General features: G+C 48.8%; 1 protein-coding gene across 10 annotated transcripts in view; it reads right to left on the bottom strand.

Annotated features, from left to right (window-relative positions):
* MCF2L2 (MCF.2 cell line derived transforming sequence-like 2) overlaps nucleotides 1-19,028 on the bottom strand; it is a 227,602-nt gene that overhangs the window by 156,261 nt on the left and 52,313 nt on the right. For all 10 annotated transcript variants that reach the window (XM_083612712.1, XM_083612717.1, XM_083612719.1 and 7 more), the window contains 2 exons: nucleotides 9,486-9,600; nucleotides 1,613-1,703 (listed from right to left, as the gene is read on the bottom strand). In XM_083612712.1, coding sequence (XP_083468838.1) covers nucleotides 1,613-1,703; nucleotides 9,486-9,600 — 206 coding nt within the window. The remainder of the gene's footprint in view (nucleotides 1-1,612; nucleotides 1,704-9,485; nucleotides 9,601-19,028) is intronic.

The following is a 19,028-nucleotide window of genomic DNA, read 5'->3' as shown; positions in this document are numbered from 1 at the left end:
GTACAAGGAGAAGGGGACGACAGAGGACAAGATGGTTGGACAGTGTTCTTGAAGCTACCAGCATGAGTTTGACCAAACTGCGGGAGGCCATGGAAGACAGGAGTGCCTGGTGTGCTCTGGTCCATGGGGTCACAAAGAGTCGGACATGACTAAATGACTAAACAACAAAAAAGCTGTAGCGAGCTCCAAATTTGTATTGGGCCAGAACCTAAGACAGGGTGTGCCCCTATCCCCACAGGACACATACAGGATAGTTCAATAGCTGTGCTATCATAATGATTAAGGCCTTAAATGAGAATTTTAGGTTATATGTTAGTGACTAAGTTTCAATTTATATATTTTTTAACTGTTGCTATATCTGCATTGTCCCAGTTATACCTAATTGCAAATTCAAATGTATCCCTATCATGTTTTATGACTTCCTTGATATTGTATGTGGGCTGGAACTGGTCTGTGACCGAAATAATAAAATTCAATTTGGTAGTTCAATTGGTTACAGCTTGGTTACTGCTTGGTGCTGATAATGCCAAGGCTGCAGCTTCAATCCTCCTAAGTGACGGCTGCATATTCCTCAGGGTCCCTTTCCATTCCCATTCTATGATATTTTCCCTATTGAAATTGCCCTTCCCAATCTACTGACGTGAGGAGGGGCAAGAACTCCACGTCTCCTCTGTCACTCTGTCACTCCTCATTTATCACTACTTTTGTTATGTTGCAGTTGTATATTCCTTCCATGTTGTGAACTCCCTTGAGCATGGTTTGAACTGTTGAAAGGCGGCACACAAATAGAATTGTGTATGTATATATGCAGCTAGCTCAGGGATCCCCAAACTCGGCCCTCCAGGTGTTTCGGGACTACAATTCCCATCATCCCTGACCACTAGTCCTGTTAGCTAGGGATGATGGGAGTTGTATTCCCAAAACATCTGGAGGGCCGAGTTTGGGGATGCCTGAGCTAGACCTCCTGTGTTGTGCAAAACCTGATTATTGTTGCTCTTTGCAGTCTGCTCTGCGAGCCTTCTTTCAGCTGAAAAGCAAGGTTCGAAACCCTTCAAATAAGCTCATAAACCAGTGTTTTCATCTCATTTATTCTCTAGGTACTGGTGCAAGTGTGAGGGAAGGTGGGGGGAGAGAGAGCAGAAGCCGAGAGAGAGAGAGAGAGAGAGAGAGAGAGAGAGAGAGAGAAGCTTGCATAAGCCCCTGCTCCACCGCCATCTCAAATCACCTAAGCTAGGGCTTGACCTAGGAGGCTCCCTCGCCTGACCCCCTGGACCACTACACTTACTCGGCCTCTTAATGAGATTAGGACTGTAAAGCAGCTTGCATGCAGCAGAACGCTATAGAAATAGCCATGCCCTTTTCTCTTCCCGGGGCTGGAACAATCTCGTTCTCATTCAGCAGGAAAACAGGGCAAGATGCGCCTGTCCTAACTTGGCACCCTCCGCTGCTTCTCAGCATGCAAGGTTGGCAGAAATCTGTAGGGCAGCAAAGGAGATGCAGTCGCACGAGCAACCAAGGGAGCGCAGCCTAGGTAAACAGCAAACAACTGGGTAGCAGTTGCAATCTGCGGGAGGCAAAACAGCAATGAAAAGAAAGGATTCCAGGCACTTACTGCTATTCGTGTGAGGGACGCCTTTACTGCGCTCCATTTGTCCCGCCGTCTGTCTATGATGATGATGAACCCGATGCTGGCAGCCTCCAGACTGCAAAATATCCAGAGCAGGTATATGGGGTTACACAGGGCCAGCCCCGTTCCAAGCAATGGTATTGCAGCAAAAGCTCCGTGGCACGCTCTGAGCTCATGATTAACAAGCAGGTTAGGTAGGCAGCAGCGGCGGCAGCAGCGTGAGCAAACCAGACCCGGAGCTGTGTTTGCAGGAAGAGGCAAGCGACTTCCCCTCCTCCTTCCTTCCTTCTTCCCTTTCCCCCCTTTCCCCTCTTCCGCCCCAGCATCAGGTTAGCCGCTTGCACAATACATGAATATTTCATTCAATTGCTCGGGCTGCTTTGCTGCAGATTCCCCAACCAGCAGCGCTGTGAACAATTCGCCATCACCTACACGCTTCTGGCTGGTGGGGAGGAAAAACCCTGGAAACGTTTCAGATAATCCTCACCCCCAGCTTCTCCCCTCTCTGGGGGGAGAGGTGTGAAGCCATGCCCCCCCACCCCGTTCCTCATTGCCTACCAGGTGCATCTGCCATGCCAGTGAAGCTGCCAGCTACCTATGAAGGGGCGGTATAACATTTGAAAAAGATGTACACATGTGAAATCTGCCACATGTAGGACCAAACTGCATGTTGTTTCCTGGGGTTCTTCCACTACTCACAGGCCTACGTACACTGGATTTTGTGCCCCGATCAAACATTGTGCTTGCATGCTGAAATCCGTCAGAGCTGCCCAGTGAGCAGAGCAGAAAGCTGTGACATTGCTCGGTGGCCCCAGGGGAGGGCAATCTTTAATTGGGGGGAAAACCTACCTAGGTAAAGGTAAAGGACCCCTGACCATTAGGTCCAGTCATGACCGACTCTGGGGTTGCGGCGCTCATCTCGCTTTATTGGCCGAGGGAGCCGGCGTACAGCTTCCGGGTCATGTGGCCAGCATGGCTAAGCCACTTCTGGCGAACCAGAGCAGCACACAGAAACACCGTTTACCTTCCCGTCGGAGCGGTACCTATTTATCTACTTGCACTTTGATGTGCTTTCGAACTGCTAGGGTGGCAGGAGCAGGGACTGAGCAACGGGAGCTCACCCCGTTGCGGGGATTCGAACCACCAACCTTCTGATTGGCAAGTCCTAGGCTCTGTGGTTTAACCCACAGCGCCACCCGCGTCCCAAGCCTACCTACCTACCGGACTTCCGGGTTAGCGCCAATGACGAATGGCGGAGTTCCTCCGATCGGAGGAACGGGCTCCGTGGAAATTGGGTCTTCCCGCCGTGGCGAAGGCGGGGGCCAGCTAGAAATCCCAGGCGGAGAAGCCTGGGAACGTGGGGTTCGGTAGAGCACCAAGAGTGCCTCCCCTACTCATGAGGAAGCCCCTTTTCGGGGCTCCGGAGTGAAGTGGGGTGAGCAGCGCGGTGCTGCGAACCGATCGCTATTTCCATGGAGGGAAGCCGCGCAGCCATCGCTGGAGAGCGCTGACTTTTTCCTGATGACATTTGGACTCTAAATCAAGTACCCGTGAGTAAAAACGGAGAAGAAAATTGCAAAATTTATGAATTAGGCACGAAGCGGGAAGGTTTAAACAGGAAGTCCGCCTCCCGTTTTTTGTATATAGACCGAAGCAAAGACCCTGCAACCTAATAGCCTGGAAAACTGCCTTAAAAATTGGAAATTTCCTGCATTTATAACTAATAAAACCCTCTTGGAAGCAGGAGAAAAGGGGGGGGGATTTTGACTGTTCAATCCTGCAGGAGGAGAGTAAAAGAATTTAAGTTTCCATCGTCCCTAACCTGGGGACGGGGTGTCGGGACAGAAATGGTTTGAGACGTCCATTGATTGAAAGCGGAGTATTTTTGACAGATAGCTAAAGAGAAACAAATTAACTTCAATGCTACTTTCTGCATTTTTGTATTTTAAAGAAACAAAGTATCTGAAAATTGAAAGGACTTGAAATCGAAAGTAATCTTTTTTGGTGGATACATTTTAAAATTGGATACAAATAGAAGTTGTGTCCCCTAGAGGGAGCTTGTCAGTTTGTTGTCGCAGTTTATTTGAAGACAGCTGTGAGATTTGGATCGTGGGACCAGCTGTTTGACCTTCAGAAATGTGTTGGAAGGAAGATTTGGTGTCTGCCCTTGGCATGACAAATGTTTTGCTGGAGCAGCTGCATGATAAAATGAATTTGATGCATAAAAAATTGGATTTGATGAGTGCAGTGGCCAGTGAATATGATTTGACAGAGAATAAGGATAAAGAAGCTATACAACGACCAATTCAAGAAACTGGCTTGACAAGACAAGTCCAAGGGCAGATGAAGAAGGAAGAAGCAGTAATTACTCCTCAAACAACACAAATGGAGGGATTCAAAGTCCTGCAGGAACAAAAGTTACTGCGTTGGAAGATTGAACTTGGAGAGTGCTGGGATGTGTTCGAAGTAAAGGAAGCTCTTAACTCTAGTGGGACTATGAAACAGGTGAACAACTATCTTTTGGATAAATACTTTTTGGATTACAAAGATGACAGGGAGTGGGACTGGGGGGAAGGGGCCAGTCTGATGAAGGAAAATGGAAACTATTACCGGATGGAACCCTCCGGAGACCCACTCCCCAAGAAACTAACAATAGACAAAGAAGTGCATAAGCACAAACAAGAACAAGAAAATCTGCAGAAGGGGCCTAGAAGAGACTTAAGGGCCTCGGACATTAGAACACCAGATTGATGGACTGGATGTAATGGACAGAAAGGACTGACACAATCCGAAACCAGGAAGAAGGGACTGCTGGATAAAAATTGGAGATTCAAAGAGAAATTCTTTTGTTAATTTTGGAATCAGTGTAATATAAATGAAATATCAGGGAATATGCTGGAAAGGAGTTATATTGGCTTTAGCAGAAAGGATTTAAGGAATATGTATGAATATGATGTAAACTTTGAAATTTTAAGATTTTTAAGATAAGATAAGGTTAAAGAGATTAAGGTAAATTGAATAATAGATAATATTAAAAGATGGAAAGTTTATGTTGAAACAACAAATATGATAGATTGTTAAGATTAATTATTTAAATTAAAATTGAGAAACATGGGAAGAATTTGCTGGAATAACAATTTAAATTAGAATACAAAAAGGGAGGTGTGAGGAGGTTCAAGAAATAAGCAAATGAAAAGTTGTAATCTGAGATTTGTATTTTTCTTTTTTCTTTTTTGGCTTTTTCCTTTTGTTTTATTTTTTGCTGTTTTTTTTTGTTTTTTTTGTTTTTCTTGTTTGTATGGATGAAAATTTGAATAAATATCATTAAAAAAAAAAAAAGCCTACCTACCTACCTACTTGGAGTTAATTTAGCAACTGGAGGCATTTCCCCTGAACTAAAGACGAGCCCCAACAGGAACACTGGAGAAGATTGGTACATCTGGATGATAAAGGCACCAGCTGGGGTGGAAGCAGAATTCTACCCATCTTTCTGGTTTTGGTCCTAGCCCTATATCGCCTTCCCTAGCCATGCACATTAGAACAACCCCCTCCCATTTGGGGTTATGCCTCTTCTTTAAAGTATATATAGCCATCTGATCAATGTCACTGTTGTGCATGCTTCAAAGCCACAGTACAGTCAATGTAACAATATCCTGTGGGCCTATTGGGTTCTTTTTGTTGTTTATACTGTAAACCACCCTTAGACCGGGGGACGCGGGTGGCGCTGTGGGTAAAACCTCAGTGCCTAGGACTTGCCGATCGTATGGTCGGCGGTTCGGATCCCCGCGGCGGGGTGAGCTCCCATCGTTTGGTCCCAGCTCCTGCCTACCTAGCAGTTCAAAAGCACCCCTAAGTGCAAGTAGATAAATAGGTACCGCTTTATAGCAGGAAGGTAACGGCGTTTCCGTGTGCTGCGCTGGTGCTGGCTCGCCAGAGCAGCTTCGTCACGCTGGCCACGTGACCCGGAAGTGTCTTCGGACAGCGCTGGCTCCCGGCCTCTTAAGCGAGATGAGCACGCAACCCCAGAGTTGGACACGACTGGCCCGTACGGGCAGGGGTACCTTTACCTTTACCCTTAGACCACCCAAAGGATGCTGCCTTCTGCGCCCCCTTCCGGCAACTCCTGCAGCCAAGATGGCAAACATATCGCTGTGCTTTCCTTTGGACCACATCAGTGAAGCCGAGATGGGGGTCTTGTTGTCTGGGCAGCCCAGGACTGCCAATGGCTTGTTCCCCGGGAAGTCATTTAGAGTAGAGAAGCAAAGGGGAGGGAAAGGGATGCCTAACAAAATTCCATGCTCTCGCGTTTCTCTTCTTCAGACCCCAGCAGCTTTTCCCCACCATAGCGCTCAAAACAAAATCAAACGTGTGAGCATTTAACCCTGCAGCAGGAAAAAAAAAATCTTTTGATGGGGTTATTTGGAGCAAGAAAAGCTATGGGCATGGAAATAATTCCTCCACCCCTCACTCGCCTGTTCCTTGACTCTTAGGCAGTGGCGTAACATTGTTTGCTGGTGCCCAGGGCATGCTGGGCAGGTCACAGACAGTGTATACAGCCTGCCTTGCCAGCCCAGTCCTTGCCGCCGAGGCCACCGAAGAGAAACCCCACCCCACTGGAGCCAAGCAGGGCCATGCTGGCCACCTGTCAGGCAAATCCCCCCAATGCCTGCAGAGAGAACTACCCTTTGCCTCCCTCTGCCCAAACCGGGCATCCAATTGGATCCAAACATAGATAAAATCCTGCTCGTTTATGATCTCAGGAACCATCATGCAAAATTTGGTTATAATATCTTAAAGAAGTGTCCAAATGAATAGCGAAGAGACAAACTACTTTCCAGAATAAATAGTAGATCCTATTAAATATGGTGGCCCAGGAATTCCCTTCTGTGGTGATGTCATGATGACATCCAACCATCCTTTTTTTGGTACTGAGCTATGCAGTGGTGGAGCTTCATGCTCCGGCACCAGGGGCGGAGAGCAGGCGGGGGCATGGCTGGTGTGCGTCCTGGGGGCGTGTCATGCCACCCGCAGGGGTGTGGCGAGTGTCCTGGGGGCATGGCGGCCAGCACACTCACGGGGGAGCTGCGATGGCACACTAGTGGGATCATGGTGCCGGGGGTGGTGGGCTCCCCCCGTCCCCCTCTTCCTCCGCCAGTGGAACTATGTGGCACAGAGGGAATGTACAATTGTAACCAGCGGTGCTGTGTCAAGACATTTTGCTGTCTGAGGCAAAGGACAAGATCCCCAGCCGCCCTACAAAAGCCAACCAGACCAGTAGTTGAATCTTGCATTATCCTCCACTGTATCTAGAGGAATCAGGCTTTTTTAGGAGGCACAGGGCAAGCCCCTACACACAGCTCTGTCCTCCAAAACCAATCCAGCAGCTGCCGCCTGAGGCAGCCACCTCCCTCTGTCTAATGGTAGGGCCGGCCTGTGGGCAATCTGCCAACCACAATGGAAACAGAAGCAGTGCAAGCTACTAAAAATGTGGTCAACACATTAAAACCTCTCAGGCATTGTTCACTATATAGAGACTCTTAGCGGAATTTCACACAAAGCCGAACCACACACTCCTGTTACATCAGGATACCAGTATTGAAAAAATCAAATCCAAGAGCTAGTGATGTATCCATACAGCTGTCAACATACATATATATAAAATCACAATCTTATGGCAGAACTGCACCTTATTCATAACACAGAGCTGTCACTGAAAAGAGTATCCTATGTCGAATTTTCTGTCCTATCTCAGCTGCTTTCAGATGGTTGCTTATTATGGTATAGGTGCTTCTCACGCATGGAAGTTTCTTCTAGCATCCACATGACATTGTTTATATCAACATGCCAGCCCATATTATTTCCTGGTTTAATCCAATTTACGCTTTCTGGGAGAAATCCAATACATTAAGAAAAAGCCCTGCTGCTACTGACCTGTCTGTGACATCTCAACGACTCTTTTCCAAATTAAGCCCCTGCCATAAAGCCCCCTTACTCATCTGGGCTCAAACTGAGTTTTCCTGCCATTGCCAGCAGCAGCCCATGATGTTTGGGGAAACTTTTAATCATTTTTTTTAGCTTCCAAATGTGGATTTAAATATGATATTATGAATGGTTGTTTCTGTTGCACCTATTTGTTTACTGTTCTTCTGAGATGCTTTGAGCATAATTTGGAAAAGTACACCAAGAACTCAGGCCAGTGTAAGTTTCAATAGTGGGAGTGGTCCCTGCTCACAAATCAATAGTCAGTGCTTTTTTCTTGGTGTATTTAATAACAAGAACTCCAACTTATTTAATTTGGAAAAGTGGCATATGAAAAGCTAATAATGATGATGATGGAGGGAAGGAAAGACCAAAGTAATGATTTGTTTGTTTCATTTATTTCCTGCCTTTTCCTCCAAAGAGCTTGAGGTAGTGTACGTGGCTCTTCCCCGTCTCATTTAATCACCGCATCAACCCTGTGACATAGGTTAGGCTAAGAGGCAGGGACTCACCTAAGGTCACCCAGTGAGCTTCATGGCTGTGTCAGGATTTGAACCCTGGTCTCCCAGGTCCTAGTCCCACACTCTAACCGCTACACTATACCAGCTCTCAAAAGCTGGGATAGCTCAGTTGGTAGAGCATGAGACTTAAATTCAGGGTTGCGTGTTTGAGCCCCATGTGGGGTGAAAGATTCTTGCATGTCAGGGGGCTGGACTAGATGACCCTCCTGGTCCCTTCCAGCTCTATGATTCTATGAGGTGATTCTACACATTTGCCAGGGATAACTCAACATGGAGACACATTTTTTGGTGACAGCCTCGCGTCTTGCATGCATTAACATGCAGCTACACTTACAGGGCAAATTAAATTGCACAACACACCAAAGCTCCACAGCAGGTAAAGTTCCAGAAACCATTTACGTAGCTCCAAAGTGTGTTATCAAATACGTAAACACAGAAATTGCAAAGACAGCTCCCTCATTCACCAGGAACAAACTCAGCCTCTTCCGAATTTTGATTTTATAAACGCTATAGGCAAAGCTCATCAACAATACTTCTTCCTGAAATGAAGGTCCCTGGGTGGTTATCTTCCTCAATTGCATTGCCAAATATGTGTCTGGGGATATATTTATACACAAATGCCATATTCAATCTGACATTTGTTCAATTACACAATTCTCCTCTCACAAAAGATATAGGCAGACTTCACCCCAACGGTTGTTGGGTTTTTTTACTCATTATAAACCAAGCTCCCAAAAGGAGAATCACGTATGAAAATTGCTTTTATTTCATTTATTTAGAATTATATTTATACCCCACTTTTCCTCCAAGACGCTCATGTTCAGGGGGGATACGTTTTTATCCTCACAGAAGCCCTGTGAGGTGGGCTAGGCTCAGAGGCAGGGACTGGCCCAAGGCCACCCAGTGAGCATCGTGGGGATGTGAACCCTGGTCTCCCAGTTCCTAGGCCAGCACCCTAGTCCAGGGGTAGGCAACCTAAGGCCTGTGGGCCAGATGCGGCCCAATCGCCTTCTCAATCCAGCCGGCAGACGGTCCGGGAATTAGCATGTTTTTACATGAGTAGAATGTGTCCTTTTATTTAAAATGCATCTCTGGGTTATTTGTGGGGCATAGGAATTTGTTCATTTTTTTCCTTCAACATATAGTCTGGCCTACCACATGGTCTGAGGGACGGTGGACCAGCCCACGGCTGAAAAAGGTTGCTGACCCCTGCCCTAGGCTGTGTGGGTTTTGGGTGTCAGAGGGAAAATACGCCAAAATGGGAGGTGCGAGATGGTGTTCATTTGGGCTTGCCCTGGAGAAAGCGGTGAGCTAATTTGGGCACACAAGCTATCGAGGAGACTGGCGGTCAGACTTACCTGGGGATGCTAGTCAAATACGTCACGACGTTCAGAAAATCTTCATCAGGGATCTCGCTGAAACCTGCATACTCGGGGAAGGTGATGATGGGTGCACCATCTTTCCCTCTTCCTCCTGCAAGAGAGAGGGGACCTCAGTGGGCTAAATACAGATCACAGCGGTCAATTCTCCCCTGCCAACAGTGTTTCATCAAATTGGTGTCATTCACAAAACGAAAACAACATACATCAACTTTTACCACGATCAAAGAACTCTTCTGATTATTATTTATGAATTGACCGCGGTGCCCTGGGAACTTGCTCCTGGGGTGAATTATCCTGCCTGAGGAACGTACAGTGGTACTTCGGGCTACATACGCTTCAGGTGACACACTCCGCTAACCCAGAAATAGTGCTTCAGGTTAAGAACTTTGCTTCAGGATAAGAACAGAAATCGGGCTCTGGCGGCGCGGTGGCAGCAGGAGGCCCCATTAGCTAAAGTGGTGCTTCAGGTTAAGAACAGTTTCAGGTTAAGAACGGACCTCTGGAACGAATTAAGTACTTAACCCGAGGTACCACTGTATGATCTACTGGTAAATGCTTACAGGGAAGGAGATGAGGGCAAGCATGGTAAGAGACCAACGAAAGCAAATGCAGTTAAGTGCACTACTAAGGTTCTGTTTCAGCTGGGAACAAGGATCATGACCCTACACACACCTCACCGCTGGGGTGGACAACTTTTATTTCTGTCAAGGGCCACATGCCACCTGTACAAAATGAGTCCCCATGAAATCACCCCCCACACACCTTACATGGAAACTCATTTAACTGAACCTTGACAGCCCATTCCTATTCTTCAGCAAAAGACATTTTTGGAGGGGGGCAATTTGGAATAGAGGATATTTTTGGGGGGTGGAGTATTAAGCCCCTGCTCCCACCTGCTACTTCTCCACTCCAAAATGTCTCATTTCTAAAGCAATTTTTATAAGCGGGGGGAAGGTAACAACTTTCAGGTTTCTGTTGGTATAGAGGCATTTGTTGGCACAGAATGCGAACCACACCAAATTTCTCCTGCATCCCTAGTGATCAGTTTCCTTATCAAGCTACAGTTACCAGGGTTTGCGAAGGGAAGTCATGGCACTTAAACTGGTATATAAATTCCATGCATCTACCTATAGAGATAAATTATAAATGTAAATACAGGAAACACCCACCCCAAGTCTGCCTGTATTTGAGCGCATTTAACAGCCAAAGATGTTCTGACTTCAAATTGCATCACACAGTACATTTGAACATGCTCCCCATGTGAAGATTTCACACGTTTACACTGAGCGTATGCCCCGAGGAACCATGGCTGGCTGTAGTTTCTTAGCCTGTGCATATGCCTGCAGTTAAACACATGCATGCGCAGACCCCACACTTGCACAACGGTTTGACACTATTTCTTGCAGGAGAGTGTTTTCACATGGGGAAGATTGTAACATGTGGAGCAGACTTCAATTACGTATGGCAGTGAAATGGCTTTGGTACCAAAAAACCTTCAGAGACAGGGGAATCAGTGACACCTTGTGGAGAAGACAGGTAATGTTCTGGTCCGGGGGGGGGGGGGAGTGGGAAATGCAAAAGATCAGGAATGGATCATACTTGTAGTTACAGATAGGTAGCCGTGTTGGTCTGCCATAGTCAAAACAAAAAAAAAAAAAATTCTGCCAGTAGCACCTTAAAGACCAACTAAGTTAGTTCTTGGTATGAGCTTTCGTGTGCATGCACACTTCTTCAGATACTTGATATCTGAAGAAGTGTGCATGCACACGAAGGATCATACTTGTGTGATCACACTTCTTCAGATACCAGATATCTGAAGAAGTGTGCATGCACACGAAGGATCATACTTGTGTTATTCACACACACCTTGATAATTACAGAACAGAGAGGTGCCTTTATATAACACTAAAAAGGAATGTTCTAAACACAAAATTGTACTCAAGAGCAGATCCCTTGAAATTAGTGGCACCAAGTTGGCCGTGACCACTATTTCCAATGGACTTGACATGGCTAATGCTGGACACAGCCCAATAAATTTAACATTATAATAACCTAAATAAATGTGCACATTGACAGAAGCAAGAGCTACGCTCTGCCAAAATCCAGTAAAGGGTTTGTGTTCTACCAAAAATCAATTTCATCTTTGTTTTGCTGCCCTTACTCTCATGTAACTGTTCAGTTTAGAAAGAGCCACGCAAATATATACTTGATTCTTCCATTTCAAAATATTTTTTTTAAATATTGTATTACTTTCACTGTTTAGTTGTTTGTTGCCACGGGCCTCTCAGGGTGAGAGAAATACAACAACAACAACAACAACAACAGTTATTGTTGCTGCTCTACTTAACTTAAAGCATTCTTACTGTTACAAACACATACATATTAATCTCTTGATTAACACACAGGGAAAATTTCTGTAGAAGCTGAGCTTCTGAGTTACCTAGGGCCCTTGTTGTCATGGCTGGGGGCCAAGGAGTGGTGGGAGGCACCTGGTGGGGAACTCCCCAGGGAAGAAGGCTCGGAGCCCAGCAAGTGATGGGGAGAAGAGGGAGAAGACTGGGAGGAGAAGGTGTCAGAATCTGAAGATGTACCAGGGCTTAGTGAGCAGGAGAGAGGCTGTGGCAGAGAGCAATTCAGACTCCAAGGCTGGAGGGGAAGACGGCCAAGAGGCAGAGATGGGTCACAGCAGGTTTTCTCGGGAAAAGCTCCGGGGCAAAAAATAACCCCAAACATGCTTGGGCATGGAGCTTTAAACCACAGACCTGTGCCTGGAAAGAGCGGGACAAATGGTAATTGTGGATAAGCCCTTACATGGTCACAGACACACATATATATATATGGACGCGTGTGGCGCTGTGGTCTAAACCGCTGAGCCTCTTGGGCTTGCCAATCAGAAGGTCAGCGGTTCGAATCCCTGCGACAGGATGAGCTCCCATTGCTCTGTCCCAACTCCTGCCAACTGAGCAGTTCGAAAGCACTCCAGTGCAAGTAGATGAATAGGTACCGCTGTGGCGGGAAGGTAAACAGCGTTTCCGTGCGCTCTGGCTTCCGTCACAGTGTCCCATTGCGCCAGAAGCAGTTTAGTCATGCTGGCCACATGACCCGGAAAAATGTCTGTAGACAAACGCTGGCTCCCTCTTCCTGAAAGCGAGGTGAGCGTTGCAACTCCATAGTCGCCTTTGACTGGACTTAACCATTCAGGTCTGAAGCTCATCAATATGGTCTGAAGCTCAACATCAAAAAAACAAAGATCATGGCCACTAGGCCCATCACCTCCTGGCAAATAGAAGGGGAAGAAATGGAGGCAGTGAGAGATTTTACTTTCTTGGGCTCCATGATCACTGCAGATGGTGACAGCAGCCATGAAATTAAAAGATGCCTGCTTCTTGGGAGAAAAGCAATGACAAACCTAGACAGCCTCTTAAAAAGCAGAGACATCACCTTGCCAGCAAAGGTCCGTATAGTAAAATCTATGGTTTTCCCAGTAGTGATGTATGGAAGTGAGAGCTGGACCATCAAGAAGGCTGATGGCCGAAGAATTGATGCTTTTGAATTATGGTGCTGGAGGAGACTCTTGAGAGTCCCATGGACTCCAAGAGGATCAAACCTATCCATTCTGAAGGAAATCAGCCCTGAGTGCTCACTGGAAGGACAGATCCTGAAGCTGAGGCTCCAATACTTAGACCACCTCATGAGAAGAGAAGACTCCCTGGAAAAGACCCTGATGTTGGGAAAGATGGAGGGCACAAGGAGAAGGGGACGACAGAGGACGAGATGGTTGGACAGTGTTCTCGAAGCTACCAGCATGAGTCTGACCAAACTGCGGGAGGCAGTGGAAGACAGGAGTGCCTGGCGTGCTCTGGTCCATGGGGTCACGAAGAGTCGGTCACGACTAAACGACTAAACAGCACAGCACAGCCATGATGGCTTGGCTCTGCCTCCACAGCTGGAGGCAGCAATGCTTCTCTAAATACCAGCTGCTGGAAGCCACAGGAAGCGACGAGAGTGCTCTTGTGCATGGGCCCTGCTTGAGGGTTTCCCGCAAGCATCTAGTTGGCCAGGGTGCTGTGCTAGAAGGAATGTGGCAAGGCGGTACTCCCAATCCCCTTGCGTCATGTGGCAAAGGGTGTCCTTGGTGGTCCGCACCATGCGTTCTGCTTGGCCATTGGTGGCAGGGTGGAATGGCGCCGAACGGATGTGGCGGATCGCGTTCTGCGCTGTGAAGGTTTGGAATTCTCCTGACGTAAATGCAGTCCCGTTGTCTGAGATGAGAGCGTCAGGGAGCCCGTGGGTTGCAAACAGCCTGCGTAGTACCCGGATGGCTGCGGACGTAGAAGTGGACGGTACCAGTGCGACTTCCAGCCATTTGCTGTAGGAGTCCACCACTATGAAGAATGTTTTCCCCTGAAAGGGGCCAGCGAAGTCCACATGCAGGCGTGACCATGGTGCTTGGGCGGACTCCCAGGACTGGACTGGGGCCCTTGGGGGATCTGGGTGGGGTTCTTGGCAGGCCTGGCAGTGTTTGACCCAGGCCTCTATCTCTCCGTCGATCCCCGGCCACCACACGTAACTCCTGGCAAGGGCCTTCATTCTTACTACCCCTGGGTGTGTCTCGTGTAGGGCTGTGAGGACCCTTTTGCGGAGGGGCTGGGGAACAACGACCCTGCTTCCCCATAACAGACACCCCTTGTGGGCCGACAGTTCATGTTTGCGGGTTGTGTAGCCGGCGAATTCTGGCCCGGGGCTGCTGCTGGGCCATCCCCTCCACACCCAGTCCAGGACCCGGGAGATGACCCTATCTTTCTTGGAATGGTGTGCAACTTCTTGTGCCTGAATGGGGTGCTCGGAAAGCAGCTCCAGGCTCATAACCTCTTGTGCAGGTGCTGGGTCGGGGCCTGTTTCCGGTAGTGGTAGCCTGCTGAGGGCGTCTGCATGGCTCATCGCCTTCCCAGGGCGGTGAATCAGTGCATACTGGTAGCTGGCAAGGAAAATTGACCACCTGAGGACGCGAGGAGACAGCACTTGGGGGGGTCTGCTTTTCGGGGGCAAACAAGCCAAGCAACGGCTTGTGGTCAGTCACCACGGTGAAGGGCCGCCCGTACAAGAAATCATGGAATTTTTTTACTCCCTTCACGATTGCCAGACCCTCCTTGTCGATTTGCGAGTAGTTCCGCTCGGTTGCGTCGAGTGTAAAAGTATGCCACCGGTACCTCTCTTCCATCCGGGAGTTGGTGTCCCAGGACAGCACCAATGCTATAGGGTGAGGCGTCGCATGCTAGCACCACCGGCAGCCTCTCGTCGAAGTGTGCCAAGACCGAGTTTGAGACAAGCAAGTCCTTGACTGCCTGGAATGCGGCCTCCTGACGCTGGCCCCACACCCAAGGGGCCCGCTTGTCCAGGAGTCTGTGTAGGGGCTCCGCTACCGCCGCCTTGTGGGGAAGGAAGGAATGGTAAAAGTTCAATAGTCCCAAGAAGGCCTGAAGTTCAGTCTTGTTCTTGGGCGCTGGGGCATCACAAATGGCCCGTACCTTGTCCCCAGTCGGGTGGACCCCTTCTGCGTCCACCATAAATCCCAGAAAGTCCACCTGAGGCACTCCTAGTAGACATTTTTCCCGCTTCACCTTAAGACCCGCCGTCTGGAAACGGTGCAGAACGGTGCGGAGGCGGTCCTCAAACTCCTCGGGTGTGGGCCCGGCAATCAACACATCATCGAAGAAGGGGGTGACACCAGGAATCCCTTTAAGGAGAGAGTCCATTAGATTCTGGAATATGCCTGGTGCCATGCTGACACCGAATTGCAGCCGCTTTACCCTGAACGCTCCTCTGTGCGTCACAATCGTCTGTGCCTCTGCTGTGGCCTCATCTACTGGCAGCTGTTGATATGCTTGGGCCAGGTCCAGCTTGCCAAAAATTTTCGACCCAGCCAGGGTAGCAAGGACATGGCTGACCACTGGCACTGGGTATGCATGGGCCGTGAGGGCCTTGTTTATGGTACATTTGTAGTCTGCGCAGATGCGGACCGAACCATTAGGCTTGACGGGTGTGACGATTGGGGTTTCCCAGGGGGCATTAGGACCAGCCGGCTCCAGCACTCCTTGCTCCACGAGTCGGTCCAATTCCTCGTCTATACGGGGTTTCAGGGCGAACGGGACCCGGCGGGCCTTGAGCCTGACCGGTCGTACTGCGGGGTCAAGCTGTAGAGCAATGGGGGGGGGCCATATACTGTCCCAATTTCCCATCGAAAACCCCTGGAAATTCCTTGCATATGGCATCCACGTCCACTTGTAAGGTAGTGTGGTTCACCCCGGTGATGGCTAGCCCCAGTGGTCCAAAACCATGCCAATCCCAGTAAGCTAATGTAGGGGCCCTTGACCACAAGCAAGTCCTGTTGCCGCGTCCGCTCTCGATACTGCACCCTGAAGGTCCCCACCCCCATTGTGGGGACCTTACTTTTCTGGAAGTCCCGGAGGGTGAATGGGGCCGGCCTGAGTTTGGCACCCCCAGTAGGACAGTTTCCTTAAGGTCCTTGCCAAGATTATGGATAGAGTTGAACCCGTGTCAAGCTCCATGCGGCATGGGGCCCCCTCTATCTGTACCTCTACATAAATTTTCTCTACGTTGGGGTGGGGCAACTGGTATACCTGGAAGTCCGTGAGCTCCGTCGAGTTGCCTTGGTGCGTTGGGCCCCGGGACCTGGGGCTCTTGGATTGGTCATCTGATGCCTGGCGTCGGGTGGGCCGAGCCCGACACACCCGGGCGATGTGTCCCGATTTTCTGCACTGCCTGCACTCTGCGTTGCGGAAACGGCAGGTCCTCCTCTCGTGACTTTCTCCACAGCTTGTGCAGTTCCCTCCTTCTCGTCGAGGCAGCTGTGGTATGTGGGCTGCTTGAGTGCGCTGCTGTACTCGGTGCACCTCCTCCCTGTTGGATCCTGAGTCGTCGGTGAGGTCTTCGTGGTGGACCCTCGGTTGGGACGGCTGGCTCGGCCGTGCCTCTTGCGTCGACCTCTCGGCAGCTTCCATTGCCAGGGCCTCCTCCAGAGCGACCTGGAACGTTAGGTTCTTCTTAGCGTAGAGGCGTCGTTGCAGCTTCTCATCCTTCAAGCCACCGATGAGGCGGTCACGAAGCATGTTCTCCAGCTCTGAGAAGTTGCAGAACCGGGCAGCTTGGCGGAGAGAGGTCACAAACCCAGTTATGGTTTCCCCAGGGGCTTGCCGCTTTGCGTAGAAGGCATTTTGACGAGCCACCACTGAGGGCTGTGGCGAAAAGTGCCCCTTCAGCTGTTCCATTATTGTTTTGTATGGAACAGTAGCAACGTCTTCAGGCGCAAGGAGAGCCCGGGCGATTTCAAACGTCTCCTCTCCGCAGACGCTGAAGAATATTGCCCTCTTCTTGGCGTCTTCTTCATCGGTGACCCCTTTGGCTTCTAGGAGGAAGGTGAAATGGGAGGCGTACGCTTCCCAGTCTCCAGATGCTGGGTTGAACGGCAAGAAGCTGCTGTCCGTTGCCATTCTGAGTTCCTTGTGTCCCGGAGCTGAAGCCTGGATACACGGTGCGAGGCAGAGGTGCGGCAGGTGGCGGTACTGCGGTGCTGTGTGTGGCAGTCAGCTCAGCGGGATCCCACCTTCGTCGCCAGTGAAATATACTCAGAATCGCAAAGTGATTTCATGCACTTTATTCAGCTCATAGTGGTGAGGAGGAATGAATGAAAGTCCCCTCAAGGTATCTGCTTTATATACATTATTTACACAATGGGCTGCACATGATTGGCTAATTCCGGAATTCTACTGTAAGCCAATCAGGTTGTGGATTCACTTCTATCTGGAGCGTGATTGGGTGGTTCCTGCCAACCAATCATACTGCTGCATTGTTCTAGGACCAATCAGACTGCTGCATTCTGAATCCTATTGTTCTAGGACCAATCAGACTGCTGCAGTTTGGATCCTATTCAACTCAGTACATAACAGGGTCCTTCACCTTTTTACATGGGTCACCAATGCAGGCAAAGCCTGAGTCTTTGCGATGCCACAAGACTCTTTTGCCCACTCCACAGTGGCATTACCTCAGCTCAGACTTCGGAATTTATCGTTGGCATGTTGGCCAAAACAGTTTAGCCATCACCTAGGCTGAACTGGCATTTGCACCCAGGACCAAGGCCCGGAGCTAAATTGACACATTTAGCAAAGCGGCTTCTCAGATCGCTCTCTGCATCTAGCCAGTTAACAAAAGATGTCCATCAACGACAGCTGAGGGAGGAAGCAGATCACGCAGCTGTCAAACCTCAATCTTCTCTCATTTGTCTCTCTCTGCCTGTCTTAGGGGGAAATGAATTAAAACGAGCTTTGCTGCAGTGCTTATTGTGCTCGGATTATGCAAATTCCTGCAGATTTCTCAACGGTCAGAAACCTGCAGTCATCTACATCTTTTGTTTTCTAGATTCCTAAAGGCATAATGCACTTAAAAAAAACAAAAACGGATTTGATTTCCTTTGCTCAAATATCTACAGTAGATTGCTTATAGTAGTGATTCTCATGTATTTTACTAAAAAGGACATTCCAGGGGGGTTATGGCTATGGGGGGGGAATCTATAAAAGGTACAGATCCCTTTCACCAGGGCTGCGGATCAGGATAATTAATCTCCCTTACCAGAGCTCACAGGCCAAGTCTGACAGGTAACCTGTTTTTGTCTCCACAGTTTGAAACCATGTGCCCCAATGCAGCACTTCTATAGCTCTGCGGATGGTGCTTTGCAAGCCCAGACAATCTGCTGATCACCAGGGCTTGCAAAGCGCCATCCACAGTGCTACGCAAGTACCAAAAACCAGCTGTTTGTCCATGCTTGCAAAATGCTGTGCAAGGGACTTTGAAGGTGCTGCCAATCAGCTGATTGCTGGTGCCTGCAAACTCCATTTTAGCAAATATATTATGTCAGGGGAAGGGGAAGCTGCTGTGGCTTAGCTATAACAGCCTTACAGATAAAATAGGGAGGTGTGGAGGGCACTAGTTATGTCTGCCGGCCTGAGGTTCCCCACCGCTGCCTTAAAATGTAAAAAGGGACACCTTTCCTCTGAAACTGCAAAAGAGGAATGGTCTGGAATCTCTGGCAAAATGAATTATACCCATAAGCATTGTGTCTCACAACTCATTCAGAAATTCATGGACAGTAAAGTTGCCCACTCCCTGGAACTCAGGTGAGCCAAAAGGCTAAAGGAGGTAGGGGCTTCTTCACACAGTGCATAGCTAAGCTATTGAAACTGCCCCCACAAGATTAGTGAGGAACAGCAACTTAGATGGTTTTACAAGAGGATCAGACGAATTCTGAAGAGAATAAGGCTATCAATGCCCACAAATCACTCTTGCATACAAACGATGCTGTACAGTCATACCTCGAGTTGCATGTGCTTTGGGTTCAGCGGGTTAGAGTTGCGCTCCGCCGCAACCCGGAAGTAACGGAGCACGTTACTTCCGGGTTTTGCCGCTCACACATGCGCAGACGCTCAAAATGGCGTCACGCGCATG

The sequence above is a fragment of the Podarcis filfolensis genome, assembly GCF_964270895.1.
Source record: "Podarcis filfolensis genome assembly, chromosome: 5".
NCBI classification, from domain to species: domain Eukaryota; kingdom Metazoa; phylum Chordata; class Lepidosauria; order Squamata; family Lacertidae; genus Podarcis; species Podarcis filfolensis.
The sequence above is the reverse complement of the archived record's forward strand: the minus strand, read 5'-3'. Positions and strand labels throughout refer to the sequence as shown.